The 23,811-nt window shown below is 31.0% G+C and overlaps 1 protein-coding gene across 1 annotated transcript in view; it reads right to left on the bottom strand.

Moving 5' to 3' along the window:
* LOC142333865 (apyrase-like) overlaps positions 1-23,811 on the bottom strand; it is a 47,435-nt gene that overhangs the window by 8,219 nt on the left and 15,405 nt on the right. Inside the window, exons 3-8 of the mRNA XM_075381439.1 lie at positions 22,836-23,036; positions 21,035-21,236; positions 16,914-17,111; positions 14,161-14,324; positions 8,776-8,866; positions 4,692-4,823 (exon numbers count right to left, since the gene is read on the bottom strand). Coding sequence (XP_075237554.1) covers positions 4,692-4,823; positions 8,776-8,866; positions 14,161-14,324; positions 16,914-17,111; positions 21,035-21,236; positions 22,836-23,036 — 988 coding nt within the window. The remainder of the gene's footprint in view (positions 1-4,691; positions 4,824-8,775; positions 8,867-14,160; positions 14,325-16,913; positions 17,112-21,034; positions 21,237-22,835; positions 23,037-23,811) is intronic.

Below are 23,811 nucleotides of genomic sequence, written 5' to 3'. Positions count from 1 at the left end.
AATCCTGTTGCCTGGTCCTCTCGGGTAGAAGACCATTAAGAAGTGTGAATCTAAATATCAGAGGACAGAGAATTGATGAAGTAAAAGAAACAAAATACTTGGGGGTACTTCTGGACAAAAGTTTAAGGTTCAGCAAGCATATTGATATGATTTGTGGGAGAGTTACTCCTGCTGTAAAGGGATTAAGAGGATTATTTCAAAACCACGGCAAACCTAAAATGGTTATTCGAAGATTGATAACCGCGGCTATCACTTTGGCGGTACTGTATGCGGCTCCCATATGGGGGGCGGCAATGAACATACAGCGAAATAAAAAAAAATTGAGAAGTGTCCATAGACTGGCATTGCTGCGTGTAGCTGCTAGTTACTGTACGGTATCGTATTATGCGCTGTGCGTACTGACCGGGGTCCTACCCATAGACCTTCAGATAAAAGCCAGAACCCTCAGACACAGCGGTATGTCAAAAGAAGAGATGGAAGGGATTATAGAACAAGAATGGCAAGAAGAGTGGGCAGGGTCCAGAGTGGGAGAATGGACCAGACGCCTAATCCCTAATATTAAAACCTGGAATAACAATAGACTCGGAGATGTCAATTTTTACATGACACAGTTACTGTCGAGGCACGGCTCTTTCGGTCAGTATCTGTATAGGATCGGGAAGAGAGCCACCCCACAGTGCATCTATTGTCCAGAGAACGACGATGCCGAACATATGTTGTTCATATGTCCAAGATGGGCCATTAACAGAGATCAAATAGTAATTAATGGTCTTACACCAGAAAATCTCATAAACTGGTTGGGGTACAACAATGAGAACTGGGAATGGTTCCGCAGGTTCGCCGGGGAGGTCCTGTGGGCCAAAGAGTTTGAAGACAGAAGAATGGGAGTATAAACAGTAGGGTAGGGCGGACAGTCACTCCATGGAGGGCCCGTACGCCTTGGTGTGCGGGTACCTGAGAAGGGGGTGAGATCCAGGGGAGTTTGAGTTTGGGTTAAAATAAAAGACCAAGTCCCGGTCGGCGGGGTCGTCCCTGCGGGAGCCTAGGCTCTTTGTGGGGTCGGCGCTGTCGATTAGAGGCCAAAGGCGTAAAGACCGAGTCCCGGTTCCCTGCTGAGGCGCTGGGGGGCGGCATAGCCAGACCTTGGCTCTAAAGCGGGGGATTAGAGGCAGGCAATGCAAAACAAAAGATCCGAGACCGGGGAGGCCAACCTGCCGTGCCAGACGTATAGCCGGCGGGTGCGGAACGCCTCCTTTGAGAGTAAAGGGACACTCACCCCGACTGAGTATACTTAATTGGATATCCGGTCAGGGAGAGGAAAAAAAAAAAAAAAAAGGTAGTTTTTAACCTGTTCCAGATTTTACTTACTTCTTAATACTTCATATAGTGTTCATTCTAAAACATGAATTTATTAAGAGATGAATTTTTTAATCCAAAGTTCTGCCAAAGTCTTAATAGAATTGATGAATCTGTTATTATAAACACATTTTTTTTAGATGCTGTATGATGAATCTTATATTTTAGTTTTTTGATATAAGCAAAGTGAGTGATTGTGCACTTATAAAAATGCAACATTTAAAAGACATTTTAAAGTGAGGAAGTCTGGAGGTCCCAGGTTCGAATCCCGGTCAGGCATGGCATTTTCACACATGCAACAAATCATTCATCTCATACTCTGAAGCAATACCTAATGGTGATCCCGGAGAAAAAAAAAGCGAGGAATTTTTTTTATTTTTATTTGATATAAAGCTGGATGAAAAATCATCTGTCAACATTCCACAAGATTGATAAAGAAGAAAGTTGATTATTTTGAATGTATTTCTCTATGTTACATAATTTAAATTTGTATTAATTTCCTTTATTTTTTACTTAAAATTTACATTGGACAATGTTTTCCAACATTATAATTATTACAGCTTGTATTACACGGTATGCAAGTGAAATGTACTGACAGTAGTAAAAAACAGATATAATACAAATACAATTATATAAAAATGGGAAAATGTCTGGCAAGTTGGTTTATTAGTCAGATCAGCTGATCTTGGATTGATTCCCATCACAGTGTTGCATTTTTCATCTGACACTCATGTCTTGTTAAAATACATAAGTGTGAGATGTCAAAGGTGTCGAAACAAAATAAGGAAGCAAGTATTTGAAAAACATCTGGTACAAAAAAGAAGTTTCCTTAGTTTTGAAATTTTGGAATGCAATCTCAGAATTTCAGTTAAATTAAAAGGTAGTAGTAATTCAATGATTCCCTAATTTGAATAAAGTTGCTTTATCATAATTTTATGAAATATAAATTTAAATTAGAGAACATTAAATAGGTTTTCTTTTTTTTTTTGAAGTTATAACTCACTTGTGAGATGTTTCAGAAGATATTATCTACATTTCAGATGTTATAGTCTTACAGAAATATAACAACTATTTGAATACAACATGCAATGAATACATGATTGAAATCGTTACATAAAAAAAATTTGTAGAAAAACCTTTCACTTGTATAATATGAAGTATTCTGCTCATTAATCTTTACTTCATTACTAAATTATACAAATAAAAATTATACAGATGTTGAAATACTGGTGCAGAAGAATGTTGGTAAACTAAAGATGTACACAGCACAATTTTTTACTTAAATGTTAAGCTGAAAATAAAGCTAACTTCCAGAGATCAATGACACCTTTTATCCAAGAAAAATATTTCAAAGAATTAATAGAAAACTTCAATAATCTCTAGACAATATCATAAGGAATTTCCTCTCCAATATAACTAATCAACAGCCACTACAAAAATAATCTATAATGCTTTATTATGCACATAGATTATTAACGGGACAAAACTCAATTTTTGAAATGGATAAACAAATTTAGAAGACCTTTGTTAAACACAAATTTCTGTAAATTACTGAGTAATATGAAGATAAATACAATATTTGTTTATTGTATTTTTTGTGCCAAAAATAAATATTATCAATCATCTATCTTTGGAATATCTAAATCGCGAGAAATCCACTTTAAAATGGAACCTTCTCCTTCAAATGGCGAATACCAAACATTAGCATATAAAGCCAAGATACTCAACTGTACAATATTTCTATACTTATAGTAAGCATTTACACAATGGCCTTTATGTACATATTTTAATAACCAAAATTACTTTTAAACAAATATGATGATAATTTACTTATTGACAAGAATGTTATTGCTGACAAGCAACTAAAACCTTTTCGTGCTCTCTAAGGGTTTTTAAGGCTATAAAAATCTTTGGTATCAAGTTTATTTAAAATTTCACAGAATGGCCACAAAGTCCCTTTCAATAAAAAGAAATAAACATGAATATTTTATCATTAGTTTCTTTAATATTTTTACACATAAACTAACTTTAAATTTCATTTCATTTCTTTTTTCTTTTTTTTTTCATTTCATTTCTTTAAATTTCCAACTATTTTTACCCAATTTTATTAGTTGCCAAATTCATTTAGACATTCTTTTCATGTTGAATGATCAAACTTGTAAAAACAGTCTCTGATACAATTTTCAACTCATTGGCATTTCTTTGTTACAAATGGAAGATTTTTTTCTTGTTATTAACATTTCCTTCTAAAAGTATGATTCTATCAGCTGAGTTTCAGATATCACTACCCCATCATTACATGTAGTGACTGGCATGTAATCTCCTCATAAAAGTAGGGATTTCCGTACATCAAAAATACATGTTCTGAGATCAGGAAGATGACTGATAAACACTCAGGAAAATTATACTTTTCAAAGAAAAAAACTGGTTTCCATGACTGGACAGTGGGAAAACACTTTAGAAGAGCTTAGCAACAGTTCCCCTTAAAAGTCATGTCCCAGTCAGATAATTCATTAAAATTAGCAGGGTTAGGGGGTTTAAACAAAAGATTATTTTTTCATTATTTTCTGAAGTGTTGACTGGGAATATTTAGCTCTGAAGACATTGTCTGGTTTACTTAAGAGGATATCACAAACAGAATTCCTCAATAATGTAACAGCTATTCAATAAAGTGGAAGGACGTCCAGATCATTTCAATCAGGGACTGACGTCATTTTTCACTGAAAAGGGTTGTGTTTCACTTTCATAGTGTTACTACTGATGGAGCTTCCTTCTAAAACACTGAATGAATTTATGTTTCCATAATTCATTCACGTTTATACCTTCATGCATCCAAACACTAACTAGTCTTTCTTCTGCGATACTGCACAAATCATAATTTTCATGAAACACATGAAAATAACATCAACTTCTAACAAACCTTACCATTAATAAAAGCTACTGAAAAACCTTTACAATCACTTGGTAACATACCTGTATGTCGTCACTGAAAGAAACTTTATGGCTACTCTGTAAAGTACCTAGAAGGCCTACTTGATTTGTTTTTAATTTGTATACTGGTTTTTCATGAAGTCTTTTAATAGAATATCACCACTCTTGAAGAATTACATATTTTATATTAAAAATAGTATGACTAAGAATACTTTCAAAAAAAGCTTTAAGAATTTGTTTATGAAAATAAAGAATAATTATTGTGCAAAAAGAGGAGGTATTTTAAAAACATATTTTTTATGTACCATATAAAACCAATATTTTTTTACATATAAATAATTTTTGTTTTCTGAAAACTATAAATTTCAGTTAAAAATTACCTCAGCAGTTTTTACTAGGCTTACCAGACCATTGAAGAAAATTCCTTGAGGACAGTGTATATTCAATAGCTTCATATAGAGTACTACCTTTGACTGATACTGCATCTACTGAACTTCCAAATGGTATAACAGCCAAAACATCAGCATAACTTACATCTGTAAGAAAAAAACTTTTATTGTAATGTAATTGTTTTAATTTGTAGATAGATAACAAAGCATTGTAGTTTATGATGATATAATATCCAATAAATTTTATACCTTATAAATAAGATAATAACTTGAGTTCACTACATAATAAATTTAACTAAAAAAAAAAAATTGTTCATTCTACCCAAATTAGTATAACAAATAAGAGAAGATAAGTTATAAAATTAAACATTCAAAATGTTTTAGCCTCATTGCCTACCAAACCGTAGTATGATATCTTCAGATAAACTGTCTTTATGCTTTTACAAGAGACTCGCTGGATCAGAAGGATGACAAAAAACCAATATCACTGTGAAAAGATCACAAACTTTGTTTGAAGATCTACTCAAGCCAGCTTCCTCCAAAGTAAAGTCGCACTGATTATCATCTTCAAGTAAACCTAGTGGTGCCTTACTCACTGATTGGAAAGCAGGATGCAGAATAATATCAACAACTGCCTTTAATCCAGAAAAAAACATTGGTCCTTGAACAACATAAAAAAGGAGATAAAGATGATAACATTTAGTGTTGTTTGGATGGGATGGGATGGGATGGATTAGGAAGAGTTTATGCCCTTCCTAATGCTGAGTCTTTCTTGACGCCTGGGCAGCCTTCAATATGATCACCATGATTTCTTCTTATAAAAAAATATTGTTTCACTTCACAAAATGAAGGAACCTCAGAATAAAAAAGAGTTTTAGCATATCTCAAAAATGCCAAAAGTGTTGTTTTAGGTGGATTTGTGATCTTATCTATTAAATTGCTGGTTTTGAAATATTCACGCTGACCATTATTCAAGATGTATATTGAATTGAGTAAAGTAGGATGATTTTCATGTATAGGAAATCTGAAAATCTCTGGTAGCCTCTGAACTATTCATATAACAACCAGTCTTGTACATCCTCATCTTGTTGGTTTTGCTGCTCTTCAAAGTAAAAGCTGCCTGATCACTACCTTTATTAATGAATTTAAGCGTACTTTATAGACTACACAGATCTACTGTGTTCTATGTTTACATGAGCCTCTAAAAAACACGATAGAATACAGTTGTAAGGAACTACCCTCTGTTATCAAGCTCTATTCTATTGATTTTTATGATGAAACCACCATCCACTGGAGAAAGTCTCCAATACAGTGTTTATCCATCCTCTCCATCCATCATCTGTACAGATAAGTAATTAGTACATATCGGAATATCAGTATCTTTATATATATATATATATATATTTCTTCAGTCCGTGTGTGACTGAACCCCTCCTAAATGGTTGGACTAATTTTTATGAAATTTTGTGTGTGTTATATAGTTGATTCGAGAATGGTTTAGATTCGCAATTTGATCCGATAGAAAATGTTTTTTAAAATTTATTTATGTGTTGTTGATTTTGGGATGGTTAAGGTTCACAATTGGATCCGGTAGGTAGCGCTGCGATCGCGTTTAGAATTGCGCGCTTATTGAGGATATTATATTATATTATTATTTGGTGAAATAACGTTCTAAAGTGTAATTAAAAAATAAACATTGTGCAAATTTTTAAGGTGCACTATTGAAGTGAGTATTTTACTTGATTTTTCATGAATTTTAATGATGTATTCACGTACATTCAATAGCAATCCACTTAACCTACAAATTTAAATTGTCAGTTCTCATTTGATTCTATGCAACATGAAGTATTAAACGGCTGTTTGAAAATAAAAACGTAAGTTTTTAAAATAAATTATAACATTCATAAAATTAAAATATAAGTTACTTATAATAATTATAGTTTAAAGTATATTTTAAAAAAAATAGAAGTTATAATTTTTGCAGCTGATAAATTTTATAAAAAAAATTGTTAAATTGCTTTTAATTTACAGTTATCTAAAATTTGTTAAAATGTATGTTAAAATAAAGAATGAGAATGAGAAAATAAATAAAGAATAAGGAAAATCAAAAAAAATTCTACTGAATTTTAACTACGTTGCTTTTTTTTGCAGTGCTTTAATTTTTTTATTAATTGATTCATTTAGCTATCACATGGTCATGAAACTTCAAAACTATTAAATTAAAAAAAAAAAAAATGTAGGAGGTACGTTTTTAGAATGATTTTAAGTGAAAATTAGCAGTAATGTGCACGAAAATTTATTAATTACATTAATTATTAATTTTACAACGTACACGGCATACACAGATAGTCCATAACCGTCGGTTAAATAGAACGGCAGAAGATCAATTGACGGACAATGTAAATTTAAGAGACCAGGTTGCAAACACACGTGCAAATAAAAGTCGAGAGCATCACAATGAACGTCTTCGAGCTAATGTATTGAGACAAAGAGAGGCACGTCAACGATCACCGACGCACACAGAGCACATGATTGACAGCGCGTGCAAGAACGTCGTGCATTGACACGTGCATCACTTCACCGCCTTGCGTTCGAATATGAGCCGGAAATAGACTATTCGTCAAATGCACTAATTGTCATCGGCAATATGGGCAAAGAATGCCAACACTATCATGCATTTAAATAAAACGGTGAATCGGCCGGTCTTTGCTGCGCATCAGGAAAAGTTTCACTTCCACCATTGATTCGTCGCTAGAACCATTGAAAACACTATTGGCTGGAGCCACATCTCAATCGAAATTGTTTTTGCGTAAAATTCGTAAATTCAATTTTTGCTTCTAAATGACAAAAATCGTTCAGAATGATGATGGTCGTAATTTTGAATCAAAATTTAAGTTTCAGGCCCAAGTGTATCATTAAATTGGTTTTTGTTCTCAATGCCTGATGCTGATTCAAATTTTTTGAAAATCTACTTCATGGGCAATGAGGAGCAACAAATTAACATACTCTGCCAATACAACCACATTGAGCAGATGGAGGAGTGAGAAATAGTGGCAACTTTAGAAACGATTTTGCGTTGGCAATTGCTTCAACAGCATTGCAGCAACCTTGCTTGATGGTGGGCATTCAGCACTTAAGTTGCCATTGAACATTCACACAAATTCAGATGCAATGTGTAACATACAGAAGCATTCAGGCATGGCTGAAGTTTTGAGAAAATGCAAAATTATTATCTGGGATGAATGTACTATGGCTCACAAGCATTCACTTGAAGCGCTTGATAGAACGCTGAAAGATCTCATAGGTCGAGTTGTGATAACTGTACGCGTGGTGGCGTCAGGTATTTAAAAAAAAATTTTTTTACATATATTTTCATCAAAACAATCCAAACAATTTATAGTTTATTTGAAAATTTTTTTCATTTTTGGATTTACAACGTTTGAACAGGACAACGTTTGTCGGGTCTGCTAGTATGTGTATAATATATGTGCGTGTATGCATTTGAATAGGCAGGCTTATAAAGATATATAGGTAATATGGATTAAAGTACACGTGTATAAGTGCATGCATGAAAATATGACATGTTTTTGTAATGCAGTAATAAAATTAACATTCACACTTAGCAAACTGATCAAGAAACCTGCTATCAATTCAGAGATATACTGAAGTAACAATTAGAATTAGACAATATTGAAAGTCATATGCACTGAAGTGTGGGGATGGTCAGTTCGAAACTTGACAATAGTACGAGTTAATTATGTTTGACAACTTCATTTTAATGGGAGTGGTCCTTATTAAATAATTCACAGGCTAAGGAAAAATGGTGAACACTACTTATGTTTACAATCGGCTGGAAAATATAGTAAATTAGCAAACTGAAAAGTAAAAACCATGAAGTAAGGATAAATCCCTAACGGATAATGTTGGTCAAAGTCAGTGATATAAGAATAACAAACCAATTCTGCAAAATTTATAAATCTATAAAACACTATATTTAAATAACAGCGGTATTGTTTCCATTTATTTGAATTGTGAAATAGTGTTAGAATTTATCAGTTAATAATTGTATGTCAATTCATTAGTAAAAAACTTCACTTACTTCCTTTATTTATAGATGTTCTTATGCCTCCTGCATTAATTACTGCAACAGCAGCTTGAGTCCAACCTCTATCATGTTTTGCATCAATATACTAAATTAAAAAAATAGTATCAGAATTTTGATTAGTAACATAACTCCATCTACTTGCTAAACAATTATGAGTTTATTTTCTTCTAGGAAACATGTTATTTTAAATTTGAAAATTTTGAGTAATACTCTTATTTATTTGAACCAGTTTTAAAATTTCACCAACATACACCTGTGCATATCTCTCTCTCACATAGGTGGATATCTGTGTGTGTGTGTGTTTGGTGCATGTTATCTTTCTTTCTACATTTTGGAAAGGCAGAAATTAACCACAGGAAAGATGGAAATCTTGAAGAAAATTTGTTAACCATCTTACCTACAGTCTTGAATAGCTAAATATATTTGATTACGTATTATCTGCCATTTAAAATACTGGAGCAATAATGTTGTTAAATAAAATTTTAAGATTTTACATTTAATGAATTCCAATATAATTGTGCCAGTTTTTTTTTAACCAAAACAAAGAAACAATTTTAATTTATTTTTATTTAACAAAAAGAAAACTCATTAGAACCTTGTAGCAGAGTCATATCTGAGTTTACTGGAAGATGCCAATGCAAACTTTCAGTTACCTTGTTTATTTTAACGTCAACTGGTTGTAAAAAAATATCATGCTGGTCATAAAAAATCTTATGATGAGTTTCATGAGCCAAGAGATAACAATTTAGGTGAGTATTAAAATATTCTTAAAGTTTTTAGTTCATAATTAACATTATAATTCTACAAGAACTGTATTACAGTTCTGTAGAATTGGCATATACTTCTGAAGATTAATTACTGAAGTCCTAATCTGGTAAGCAAAATTCAGAAAATATTATGTCAAATTTAGTTTCTAAAATTTAAAAAAATCAGTGGAAAAAATATATAAATTAATGTAACAGGTTAAATAACGGCAAATGTGTTATTTAATTATTACAATGTTTTAATTATTCAAATAATCTAATTTATATACAGGTATAGTTAAATGTTTCATTAACATCTGAACTAAGTTAAATCAAACTTATCCATTTTAAGAATCTATTTCTTCTACTCCAAATAGTCTCCGATGAAACCTCGCTGTTTCATCAGTAGAAGTTTCACCATTTAACTTGATGATCAGTTCGTCAACTTCAATATCCATGGCACATTCTTTACCCCAGTAGTCGTTTTCAATTTCAATAACTTTCTCGCAATATTTTAACAACATACTACCATCAATAGAAGAAACTTTTTGTTCAACGAGAGTGATAGTATCTGCTGCCTTAAAGGCTAAGTTTCGATCTTCCTTCCACTCTTTTATTATTCCCAAATTAATACTATTGTATTTAAATCCGGGTGATTCGGTAGCAGTCTAAGAACCGTATGATCCTCTGCATTTAAAATGCTACCGACAGAATAACTTATAACCGGATTTAATGCTTGTATTTAACTGAAGTAACTCTCTTTTAATCATCGGTTTATTGAAGGAAATATTCCGTCTCTTTAGCCACTCTTGCATTTCTGCTTTAAGAGTACCAATACTTGGATTTTTTCTAATTTGCAACAATGGTATAGCGTGTGATCGAGAGCAACTACAGAATTTGGTTTCAATATTTCCAAAAGTTTTTTGGAAACCAATTGTTCGAAGTTCCTGTGGTTCATATTATCGTGGTAGTCGCCTGTTTTTGAGCTAGTGGTGTATGTCAAAAAGGCATTTGGAACAAACCCGTTTTTCCTCCTATATAAATTATGATGATCCTTTCGCCTTAGGAAATTGGTAGATGAAGTCCACTCACTGCTGCTGTCTTCCCACGATTTAGCGGATGAGTGTGAAGTTAAAACGTAACTTTCATCTAAAGATATGATCGGACTATTTTCTTCCCGAAATTTCTTAATAGCTTTCAGATGAAAAATTTTCTTCATAGCAATATCATGTTTCTCTGTCAACAATTTTCGGTTATTTGTTGTTTTTACCCACTTAAATCCTAAATCGTGTAATATAGTCCTTAAACTTGTTTCTCCTCCTCTGATTATTTTGAAGTTTATTTTTAAATTTTTTGACAGTAGGTACTGTTTTATCTATCAAGGAAAAATTGTGAAGGATTCTTCTGACAGCTGAGTAATAATAATTGTCAATCATTGTAACAGTTTTTCTGTTTTGCTATTTTTATCCGGCGTACAAAAACACACCATTTTCATTTGAAAACATGCCTTCAGCTTCCCTTTTTACTTTCTTGTACGAAGTAAAGGAAGTATTGTGATCGCGAAAAATTTCAGTTTCCGATTTCAACGGAAATATCTATTTTGACCACCCTCTGAATCCATTTTGACTAGTTTCGGCGTGACATTTGTACGTACCTATATATGTATGTACGTATATATCTCGTATAACTCAAAAACGATTAGCTGTAGGATATTGAAATTTTGGATTAAGGATTATTGTAACATCTAGTTGTGCACCTCCCATTTTGATTGCAATTGACTGCACCAAAAGTGCCCAAAAAAGTCCAAAATAAAAAAAATTGAATTTTGTACTTATTCTGAACTGTAGTAATAAGCCCTTATTGAGACTTTTCAACGATATATCATAAGTAGTACTTATTTTCATTCGTTCCAGAGTTAGCCACGTAAAAGTTTAATTAATAAGATTTTTGTATCTTAGTGGAAGGCACATCGGTTCGAGTCAGACTTCATCTCTGTTTTTTACATTTTTTTTTTTTTTTAATTTATATATATTGATTTATTAATAATTATTAACCTCTCATTGTAAAAATACTTTTACGATGAATGATAATTCAATAATAACAATAAAAAAAATATCAGAAGTTATTAATGAAACAGAATTTTATGTACTTTTCATTTAAAAAAAAATGTGTATATATAATTTAATTGGCGTACAATGAAGTCATGTGTTATCCATATCAGATTTTAAACGTGTTATCGTACTAATAGATACACCACTAGCTTTACTACAATGAAGCTGAACTTGTTGCAAGGGAATAAAAAACTTTTGTCTTGTTTCTAAGATTTGTTAACGTTAGCTTCTTCTTCCATAAATTTTGATACATTATATACCATTTCTCTGCTCTGTCATTGCAATTTTTTACTTTGCTTTTAATTACAGGACTCATTATTAACGAAAAAATGTATCTTAAATAAATTATATTATTTCACATGAATACACTAACACTACTAGGCCATATGATATGAAGAAACTGTATCTGTTTTCAAAACCCACCCATAATATACTTTACAAACAGAAAAAAGTTATAATTCTTAAAAAGATGTCACTTATAAATTTAAATAAGCATACAAAAAAATATATTGAACTTGCTGTGTTACAGTTCAGATAATTGTGATCCAACTGTCACATAAGAGGATACTAAGTACTTATTATTTATGGTTATAGGTTATAGTTGTTTATAAATCCAATTGTTTGCATACCTACTCTAATAAGTGCTGGATATCATAAGACGTAGTTTAAACATAACTTTAAATGCAAATGTAAATATATGAGTTTCATACGACTCCTTCATGTGAGTTCTATGAAAAAGTTTGATGGAATATTATTTGCAACAACAAGGAGGACTGCTTTCAAACTAGCTTTGAGAAGCCTACAAAAAGATGCCATTCAAGAAGGTGGTGCATATGTCTCAAAGTTCCAGTAAAGATTCCACACCATAACAGTAAACTAAGTCCTTATAATGGAAGAAGAAACTTTCAAATTCACACTCCCTATCAATGAAAGCACTTTTAAAAGATTCTATACTTTCAGTTGTGATACGAGAATTTCTGTTTGCTTCCTGGAAAAATTTAGATCACAAAAGAGATCATTTAATTCTGACTGATTAATTAAGTGTGGTTCAGTACTTGTATTTTCTAAAACGTCTCACATTTGTTCATCATCTGATAAATCTTCACAACTTTCAACATCAACAGCTTCATTTTCATCTAATTCCATGTTTTTGGTGACACTGAAAATGGAAACTGAGGACTATGACGCATTGGTCTTATGACAGAGAGAATATCAGTGTATTTAATAATATGTCTGGTCTTAGCTGTTACCTTTGATATTTTTGTTTAAAAAAGTAGCAGATTCTTCTGTTCTTTCTAAACTAATGGAAATGCAAATTTCTTATTATATGATCCATTCAACCAACCTGTAGACAGCATTACACATGAATTATAGCAGATATGAGGAGCCCAGGAACCGACCTTATCACCTGTTTTACATTCCAAATATAGTTTATTTGATTATTTTATCTTGAGTTTTATTTCTCCTCTGCAAAAGTAGAAGAAACTTGCTGGATGGTTAATGCAATTTCATGGCATTTTTATGCCAGTTTATGCAAGTTCACTACAATACACTCACAAACATATATCAGAAAACTGTATACACGCATTAATATAGAACATTGACTTTAGAGGGAAAAATAAAATCACAAACAAATAGGAAAAGTAGCTATACCACTAAATGTTACACGCCCAAGAGTTGTAGTAGTTACTTGACTGTTGTAGTTGAGATTTTTCTTAGCTAGCATGATAAATTGCTGATTTTTTCAATATTACATCTAGCACAGAGTCACCAAAATAAAATTCATATATGCTGTCCATTGTGTAACTAATGGGGACATATTTACATTTGGAAAAAAAAACATGAACACGTGTGTATCATTTGTAATTATTTTAATTATAATGTAAATAATAATACTTATTTTTCAAGATTATGTGTAAACTCTAATAAATTGTAGTTTATATAGAAATTTAAAACTGCTTCAATAAATAGAATAAATAAATAACGTATTGTACTTCCATTGTTTGTGCACATGTAGTTGGTTCAAAATAGAAAGGGCAACTACAAAAACTCTGAGGTCGATAAAGAAATTCTAACTTCATATTTGTGATCAGCACCCAAAAATACATAAGTTTCATCAAACATTGACCATGTAAAAAAATCATTGTATAAAGCAGCTGCTTTTTTCTGTGGGAAAAACAATGCAAAATTCAGTAATTAAACAAAAGATTTAACAGATTTTTTCTGTGCAATGGTTTATGTCAAATTTTTTACATCAAGGTCCTTATTTGTATTTGAAATGTAATAGTAGTACAATTAACTTCTTTAGTTATTAAAAACCTAAAAATTGAATGTACATCAGATGGTGCTTAGTTATGAAAATGCTACAGATTTTTAAATCATAGTGAATGTGTGATACTGAAAACTAATTATTAAATAATAATCCAAAACCACTGATAACGTTATTTTCTATTAAGAAGCAAACTAATGAATAATTAGGAAAAGTGTAGAAAAAACTTAGTAAATTTTCTAGTTTTCATACTTACACTGTGTACCATAGCATCTGTAACAAAATTGCCCATGTTGCATTCTTGGCGATAGCATACTCCATCAGCAGTTGACAATTCTACTTTAGATTGACCTACAATTTCATTTCCTTTTAGGTCAATTTGTTTTTTCCATGGCTTTAATTCTGAATCCATTTTTTTATCTGTAAAAGAAATGATAACTTACATATATATAAGTTTAATACTCAACGTGTTCTGTTTTAAAAAACATGAATTTTATATATAAAATTAATATTGTTACTATTAGTATGCTTATAATCGTAAATAATTAATTATTAACATGATTATTCTGTACATGCTAAATGATGAATTGAACAGAATGATGTGAAACAAATAAGTCTTCTGTAGCGACTTTACCCCATGAGTGCTACTGTTGGACTAAATAATTATTCTGTACACTTGGTGAGAGATGCAAACAGGATGCACCTGCATTGCATTCCATCACATAGTGGATTTCTTAGTATTAAGTGAATGAAGTACACGTGGCCTATAGAATACAATGTCAGGAGTTTACTGTAACATAACTTTACATATTATTTTTTTTTTTTATTGAAAACTCAAATAATTCATTAATATATTGGCCACTGTACTAATAAAATTTAATATTAAAAAAACAATTCTTGGAATTAAATATGGTAAGCTTAAATTATCTATTTACTGTGTTTTTGTGGTGGTTTAAATTTAATTTAATATATATATATATATATATAAAATATAAATAAAAAAGAACTGTGTACTTAGGCAAGAACTACCACCTTAGTGAAAAAAAAGAAGATATTATTTTATTTGCTTCCCTTCTTTCATACACTGTCTTTTATATGCATTTGACATCTAATTCTTACAAAAAGGTGAAACTGTAGTGTAGTTGCAGGAGAAAACAAATCTTAAAACGAATTCATGAATAAACAAACATATAACTGAACCAAATTCTTTCTTTTTGGTGTTGACAAATGCAAATGTAATTGATTATTCTTTCCAGATGTATAAAAATATTTTTCAAAATTATATTTTTGCAGCTTTCATTCAGTTTCTTTATTGGTGGATTTTATAGTGCTTATTTGAGGTAATTAAGAAATACCATTAGTGTGTGGACAAGTAAATAAATGTAGTATTTTACAATAGTAGTAGTATTGCCTTAGTATTTATCCATTTGTTTTTTAAAATGTTTATATCAATTTTTTGCGTTTCTGAATTTTTATTGTTTGAGGGTATTGAAGAAGTGCAATTCAGTTTATATAAATTTTACAAATTGTTGTTAATACCTATTTGTATTTATCAGGAGCTGAATGAAATCTGTGAAAATATATTAAAGAAGTGCATTTTTACATTTTTAAAAAGCCACTAATTTCTTATAGTTGCTTTTTTAGAAGGAAATTCAATTAGAAATATTAAATGCTTATGTACTTAATAAAAAGATACCTCACTAGTTACTTGGTATATGCAATATCTAAAAGCACTGTTATTCATTATATAAGGATGTTTCCAAAACTGACTTCATATCAGATGGTAAATAAAAAATTAGAAAAGAGAAAAATAAAATTATTTACTCATATGCAAATTAACTAAATATTTACAATTCTTCTCCAGATAGCTGCTCTTGAACTACTCACGTAAATCATTTGCCCTCTGCAGTGAGGCGGTACATTGTCAAGTTTGGACAGTTAAACATCTACCTGTTACAGTAAATTTCTATATTTCTGGAACAAGTCTTTGCAGCTTTTTATTATTATTATAAAACTAACATGATTGTTGAATAGTTTGGCAACACTGTATACTTTCACTGGCAAAACTGAATCACGTCACACACCTTAAGGTGGAAGTTTTGGGAAACAGCCCTCTTATTATAAGTGTTAAGAGATTAGCAATTATTATACTTTATGGCTTGCCATCTTTCTCAGTTAGAGGGGGTGTGCTAATAATTTATAATCTGTATCATACATTATTTATAAATGTTCTATGTTTGAATCCCAGGATTTAGTACATGAGAAAAATTTTCTTTTTACATGTTACAAAATTCATTTCTCATCCAAAAAATACAGTAATTGTAATTGAATTTCAGTTTATAATTTAATTGTAAGTGTAAATAAATGCATTGTCATGGTAGGTTTGGGACTGACTGTCTAGTAATATCAAATTAATCTACATACAGTATACAAGTTACCTACATATAATATCAAATTATTTTTATATGTATTTTAACAAGAGAATTTGAGACATTTTTTATGATCCCTTATAAACAGTTTATATAAAACAGTATGTTTTAATATAAAATGTTTAACACAATTGAAGATAGGTCCCTGAGCCCTTCTCTTGCCTTAGTATGATAAAAAAATAAGAGAACTGTTTTGCACTATTAGTAATTCTATTAATTACCAGCTACATCTGTTGTAACTTGTACACGTGATTGTCATATCAAAGAGAAACCTACATTTTTCAATTTTATTTTTTCCAAAATGGTTGTACCTAAAAATTTTAAAGATTTTTATGGTTGGGGTCTTGAGGCATGTCATTAAAACTGATGTTTCACGTGCTATCTCTTTCTGGTATGGGTATAAAAGCCTAAGGTAAGTTAGATGTTTCGGTTTTCTATGTGGTATATTTATCTGCTGCACATATATATTGTATTTGAACTTCAGTGCAAGCATTCTATATAATATAAATACTATATATTATATATACTATAGGCAATGCAGGTTCTTACACTTGAAATTTAAAAAAGTGAATAAATTTACCCGTTGGTACTGTATGATCAAGTAAAATAGGATTTCCTCCATAAGATTTTATTTCTCCATCATCATCAAATGTAACAGACAAGTTACCCAAATATTTAGAGTAAGCTGAAGCTTGCACAACAAGTACTTTTCTTCCACTGGTCTGATTTACAACCAACGGATATGGATACAAAGCCTTATCGTAAGAGGGTGGTTTACCTGTCAACAAAAATAATTCAATGTGATTAAAGGAGAAATCATTTCTATTTTTTATGTTTCAGAAATCATTTTTTTATACCATTTATATTTTATTTTTAATTTATGAATTTTTTTTTTAAAACTTATAAGTTTTAAGTAAAAATTGGCTAGATGTGGTAGATTTTCAGCAAATTCAGTAGCATAGCAAAATCAAATTTATAATCTCTCTCTCTAGTAAGGCTGAAAAGTAACTTAGACTCTCTCTAACTTCTGCAGTTTGTGATATTCTTCCTTGAACGAGGGGCTACTTCAATGAACATATATTCTATTCTTTTTGAATATTGGTGGGAAATGGAGTGGGTGCAACTCAATAATTTCAAATGGGACCAGTGGTTATTTGAGATATCATTTTAAAGAGTTCAATGAGATGAGAAAAATGATACAATTAAAATTAAATTCTGATTGGCCAATCCAGAATGGTGGCCAACAATGTATTTGTTTCAGATAGGTAGAAATATTGTTGTATACTCCCCTTTAATTTTTTTTGTTATTTGAAGCACCCCAATTCTCTCTTTAAAAATATTCTTCAATAAGAGAGGCTAACTCAGTAAGCCCCAATTTAGAGCAGCCCCAAAATTATCAAAAAGCAGCTGAAAAAATAACAATTATGGATAAACTTTAAAACCTAGTTAACAAGCTTAAACAAGTCACAAAAAAATTGGTTTCAATAAAACCCTGAAAATATCATCATCGGTGAAATAGCAAATTCAATGAAATAGTGAAGAGACATCAAGCATTATACACACATATGTATGGGGTGTTTCATTTTATCACCACAGGCGATTTTCTTGTAAACTAAACACAATGCAAAAATGTGACCTAACAAAAGTTACTTAGAATGGAGAGGACATCTCATGGTGACCTTGAATTTGATCATGACCGTTATTTCAAGGTTAACTCAACTTTTTCAAATGGAATGACTTATTTTTGACACCCTCCTCAACTCTTTTCATTTGTAGCAGTCAAAAAATAGGTCATTCCACTTGAAAAAATTGTGTTAACCTTGAAATAACGGTCATTATCAAATTCAAGGTCACCATGAGATGTCCTCTCCATTCTAAGTAACTTTTGTTAGGTCACATTTTTGTAATGTGTGTATTTTACAAGAAAATCACCTTGGGCGATTAAAATTAAACTCTGTGTATGTACGTTTCTCCTTTTTTCATCTTTTAGTCGCATAGGATCACTTTAACCAGCCATTATCCAAGTCTCTCCAAAGGGACTGTTAAAGCCATGCAGTCCTCCCAGTACTTCTTCATTCATTTTTCTCTGCCTTTTCTGGTGTTGAAAATGCTTGTGTTGTGAGTTTCTTGTAAGTTTGAAGCAAGTCTTTTGTCCTTGATTGTTTTGTTTAATTTTATCTTGTCTGAGGTGTCTTCTAGTGTAAGGCCAATTTCCTTCAGATCCTCTCTTATTTCTCTGATCTATCTGCAACCTATCTTGGTGTTTTACAAGTTGATTGTATTGCGCCAGCTGTTGTGTCTAGGAATGAGATTCCCCTGTAATTGTTAGGGTCTGTTTTGTCTGCTTTTTTGTGTAGCAGATGGATGAAGGTTGCCATCCACTGTTCTGGTAGTTCTTCTTTGATCAAGATATTGACAAGCTGTTGAGAATGAAAAAACAATGATGTTCATTGTTGTCAACAATGTTGACAAACATTGTTGACAAGTGGTATAGGAAAGTAGATTGTTTTTTCCTAACACAAACTGTAATAGTAGTCGCCAAAGAAAACGTATACTCTCTGATCTTATGTATGAACTAAAATGTGACCAATAAGCAAGTAAACAACAGCTTTCCATAGACTAAAATACATTTACATCTACAATCATATATTGCAGTCAGCCAAAATTTTGAAGATATACTCAAAAATATATTAGAATATCTCACCCAAACAGGTACTTTTATTTATTTATTTATTTTTTTTGTTATAGATGAGTCTGAGAAATGCCATTTACGCACCTTCCATAAATGGGGGAGTGTCGGACTTGTGCGGGTTCGACTAGATGTTATTAAGAGACTACTATGTGTACCCACACCCTACCAACTAAAACTCCTATCTCACTGTTTCTCCTCCTCCAGGGTTGCTCCTGCAATTAAACATTGCGCAGGCCCAGGAGGTGCCTTTAGGGTCCAGGGGTCCAGAGTCCCTGTGCTTCATAACTGTCGCCCATCTAAGTAAGTGCAGACACACAACAGCTCCACAGGGGGCTGTCCTTCACCTTCAAGTCACTTTCTTCACCTCAGGTCTTTTATATGCCACTCTGATTCCTTGCTGGGTGATCTTCAGTTCTCTTACTGATCTGGGTTCTAAATAAGGCTCTATCCATTCTCTAGCTTCTCTCGCTTTAGTTTTCAGGATACTTCTTGCTAGGTGTACTACTTTGTCCCATTCTGCTCTTCCTATCAACATATATGGAACTGTTTCTTCTGAAGAAAGCCAGCTTAACCTGACATCTTGTCTGACCACATCCTTCCGCTGGCATTGGTAGATGGTGTGCTTAATGGTATCTTCAAGATCGCAGCACCTGCATAGAGGAGACACTCTCCTGCCAAATTGATGCAGGTAGGCTTCAAACTTGCCACGTCTAGAAAGGAGCTGTGTTACACAGAAACCTACCTCACCCAGTCCTCTCTGCACCCATACATTTATTCTCGGAATTAATTTGCGTGTCCATACACCAGTAGGTGATCCAGGCCTCCTGCCACTTGGCCAGAAGTAAGTCCTTAGCCTTGGTCTTAGTCATACCAAGATTAACCCGCCGGAACATCAATGCACACAGTCACACTGGTGGAATCGCGGAAATGACCTCAATAGCATTTTGTGAAACTATGTGGTATGCGGCCGCAATGTTCAACGCAACAGGTCTTTGAAGTGACGATGTTTTATCTACATTCCTTTTCTTTTCAAGAGCCTCTACTCACACAGGGACGACATAAAATATGATTGAAGATGCCTAATTTTTTATTTTAGAAACTGCAATACTGTGACTATCAAACATAGCCTATGTGAAGAGAATTAAAAAATGGGTGCTTATTCCTTTATAATTTTTTTTAAATTCAATAAAAAAATTTTATAAAGTTTATTTATGGAAGTAAATTTGAAAAGAATAAGGTTTAAACTGAACTTTTTATAAACTGTTTAGAATAAGCACTAATGGGGTATTTGATTCTAAACCTGTTCTTCATTTTTCTTTCATTGTATGCAGTCTAATGTCTCATTTACTAGTTAGTACCGTACAAAATAATTTTTTATTATACACATATGTATTATTGTGAAACTTTTTTAAAATTATAGCCAAACAAGTAGTTCTTTTTTGTTGTTATTTAATGCAAGTAAAATTTGTTAATTTGAATTCCATGTGAAGTATGAAATACAATTAAGGAAGAGTTAAAAAAGAACAATTTCTAAGTACATGGAAATAAATATTCAAGATGGTACTTGTGCCTTAGGGTCTCCTCCCTATATGAAGAGGCAAGAACCCTATTCATTAACAGCCACCAACTGATGATTGTGTTTTTTATATTCCAAAAAGATCTGGAAGCATGTTTCATATACAGTTATTTAATTGTTAATAGTTTCTTAAAAACTTGTGTTAATCACATTTTTATCATATTGATTATTAATTAAAATATCACATTTTTTGTACCCATAACAAATTAATTTTTACCAAATGAAAAGTCAGTGTTAGTTTTATAAATAGGTTTTGGTAAAAGAATTGCTAATAATTAATATAATTATTCTAAATTTTGTAACTTTTTTTAATCACTACTTCATAGAGATAAAAATGTTTATTTCTAAAACTAAAAATATTAAAAAATTCTGTTCACCTGTGATTATTATTAATATATTACATACCCATGATATTTGTTTCGGGGTTTTTTACCTGTGTACATGAATGTGTGTGAGTGGCCTCCTACAATAACATCCAATAAATCAGCTTTCTGAGCAACTTCAATGTCTTTTAGAATGCCAGCATGAGATAATCCAATAATTATTTTCACTCCTTGGTCTCTAAGATTTTTTGCCTCTTCAATCACAGCAGTTGCTTCATCAGAAAATGTTAAGTTTCCTGTATGAGACATGTCCTGTCATGGTAGAAAAAAGTTTGCTGAATGTATAAATTAAAAAAAAAAAAAATGTACTTCATTTAGTATCCTTATTTAAGCTAATACTTATAAAACATACACAATGGTTCATATACTAAACAGGGTTAGTTTTTTACAAAATCTTTTGCAGTTCAAAACCTATAGTCAAATTAAAATCAAATTCTTTATAGTTAACAAACATTTATCCAAAAAATATCCTGTTATAATTAATCAGACAAAGAATGCTTTTAAGTCAGAATATGGTGGAGACAAATTAATTCTAGAGTAATCATTTTTATTTGATTATTCCATAAATCACTGTTTAGAAGTGATTTATGCTTTTGAGAAGAATAGGATAGGTAGATTACCCAAAATTCTTTGCTTCATACAATTGTCTAATGCTTAGGCTTAAACAATTTTGTGGTTACAGTAAACAGTTACTGCAGTAAACATATGTGTAATTCTTTTAAATGTTAATATAGTATGTTATGCAGATATAATATAACATAATTTTCGCCAAGATGTTAAAAGGTTTGCATAAATAAAAAGTTACATTAACTATTATTAGCAAGCAGCTTTTAACATAAATCTACATTATGTTATGTTAAGTTTTGTTAATAGTTTTATTATTTGTATTAGTTCTTTAATTATTGAAATAAAAATACAATACAGTGATAAGCAGGTTAGCCCATTACTGATATGGTGACATTTTTTCACATGATTGGTATGGGATTCTGTCCAGTTAAAATAATTCAATTAAGACATACTTATGAATTGTAATTGAAATGAAATAATGACTACATATGTTAAAAATATTTAATTACTTGTAATACATTTAAAGGAATATTAGATTTTATTATATATTTAAAAGAATATTAAATGAAAAAATGAATCATTAGAATTAGAAGATTCAATAAATATTGACTTGTTACTACCAGATAAAAATGTATCTAAACAGAGTTACAATTAGAGAAAATTGTAAAATTCTAAAGATTATTACAATACATAAAATGTGTGATGTTTATCACAACAATAAATGGAAAATAATATGCAACTTTGATGTTCTTCTAAAAGACAGAACCAGTTCATTCCATAACACCGTTGATAAGTTATAGTCCTCACATACCATCTCTTGCAATTTTTTTTTTTGAAAATCGGTATGATATTTCTGTAGATATTATTTGAATGAATGTAACATTTTCTTTCTCTGTATATCAATTCTTTGTAGGTACTGTACTGATAGATTTAACAACAACGTATGATAAAATTTATATATAACTTATAATTTCTTAAAAACTTTTCACTGTTAAATAAAAAACATAAAAAATGAAAAAAGTGAAAATAAGTGTAATTTTCAGTGTTAATTTAATTAAATTTAATTTAGTAACCAAAATTTAAATGACGTATATAAATGTTTACCATGTTTAATTGCTCCCAACTTTTTAAAAATTTTATGTTTACTATATTGAATTCTACAAATTGTTTTAAATTCTCAGTCATAAATTCAGCAGGTTTGTAAGATGTCTATCTTTACCTCATTTAAAATCGAACTGATTTATGTTTATTTTAGTTAATCTTATTAAAAATACATCTACTCACTGGAAATTGCTTTAAATCATAGCCAATGATGCCTATTTTTTGTCCACGTTTTTTAATGATGGTAGATTTTTTAATAAATGGTGCTAATGTAGGTTCCAGGCTTGCATCCATATTTGCAGCAACAACTGGTGTATCTTTTATTGATTTGAGAAATGGAACAAAGCCTTCTATACCATCATCAAAGTCATGATTTCCTGGAACCTAAATTTTAATTGTCAGTAAATATATTAACATTTCATGTTAATTAACACACACTGTGTCACTGTAATTTGCTTAATAAAAATATTTAATATTAAGTTCATAAAAACATTACATTCTAGATTAAACATCATTGTAGACAAAAATTGGTTCTAATGTTACTTAAATTCATCATAATGTTGTTAATAGAACATTACATTACAGCATCCAACTTCCTCAAGTAGAGACATTCCAGAAGATATTTATTTTTTAATTTCTATTATGAACATCACAGGCAATCTTTTACATTTATGTTAATCTAGAGAATCATCTGACATTTCACTTATCTGAGTGAAATAAAGGTGAAAAAATACCTTATTATTATACGAGCAACTTAATTTTCAGCAAACCCTTGCTGAAAATCTGAGACCATATGCTCTAAACACCACTATGCTGACCACTTTTCTAAATATCTAGTACAATAAAATGTAGAAGATATAGGGAAAATTTTTGTTAAAGGCTACTGCAGAAAGATACACAAACCACTAGGAAGCAGTTAAGAATATATAACCAGCAGGGAAGAGATACATTAAAAATAATTCCAACAGGAAGAAAGACTAAAACCAAATGCAGGAAAAAATTAAAGAAAATAATCCAATAGAACTTTCTAAATTCAGAGGAAAAGAAAAGACCTGCAGCTGAAAGCTACACACCATTCAGAAATATTGTCAAACAAAATACAGCTTTTAAAAAAAGTGTAATTATTAGGGATGAAAAGAAGTCTTTAGGGCCAATTTCT

The sequence above is a fragment of the Lycorma delicatula genome, chromosome 1, assembly GCF_047948215.1.
Source record: "Lycorma delicatula isolate Av1 chromosome 1, ASM4794821v1, whole genome shotgun sequence".
Classification (NCBI taxonomy): domain Eukaryota; kingdom Metazoa; phylum Arthropoda; class Insecta; order Hemiptera; family Fulgoridae; genus Lycorma; species Lycorma delicatula.
The sequence above is the reverse complement of the archived record's forward strand: the minus strand, read 5'-3'. Positions and strand labels throughout refer to the sequence as shown.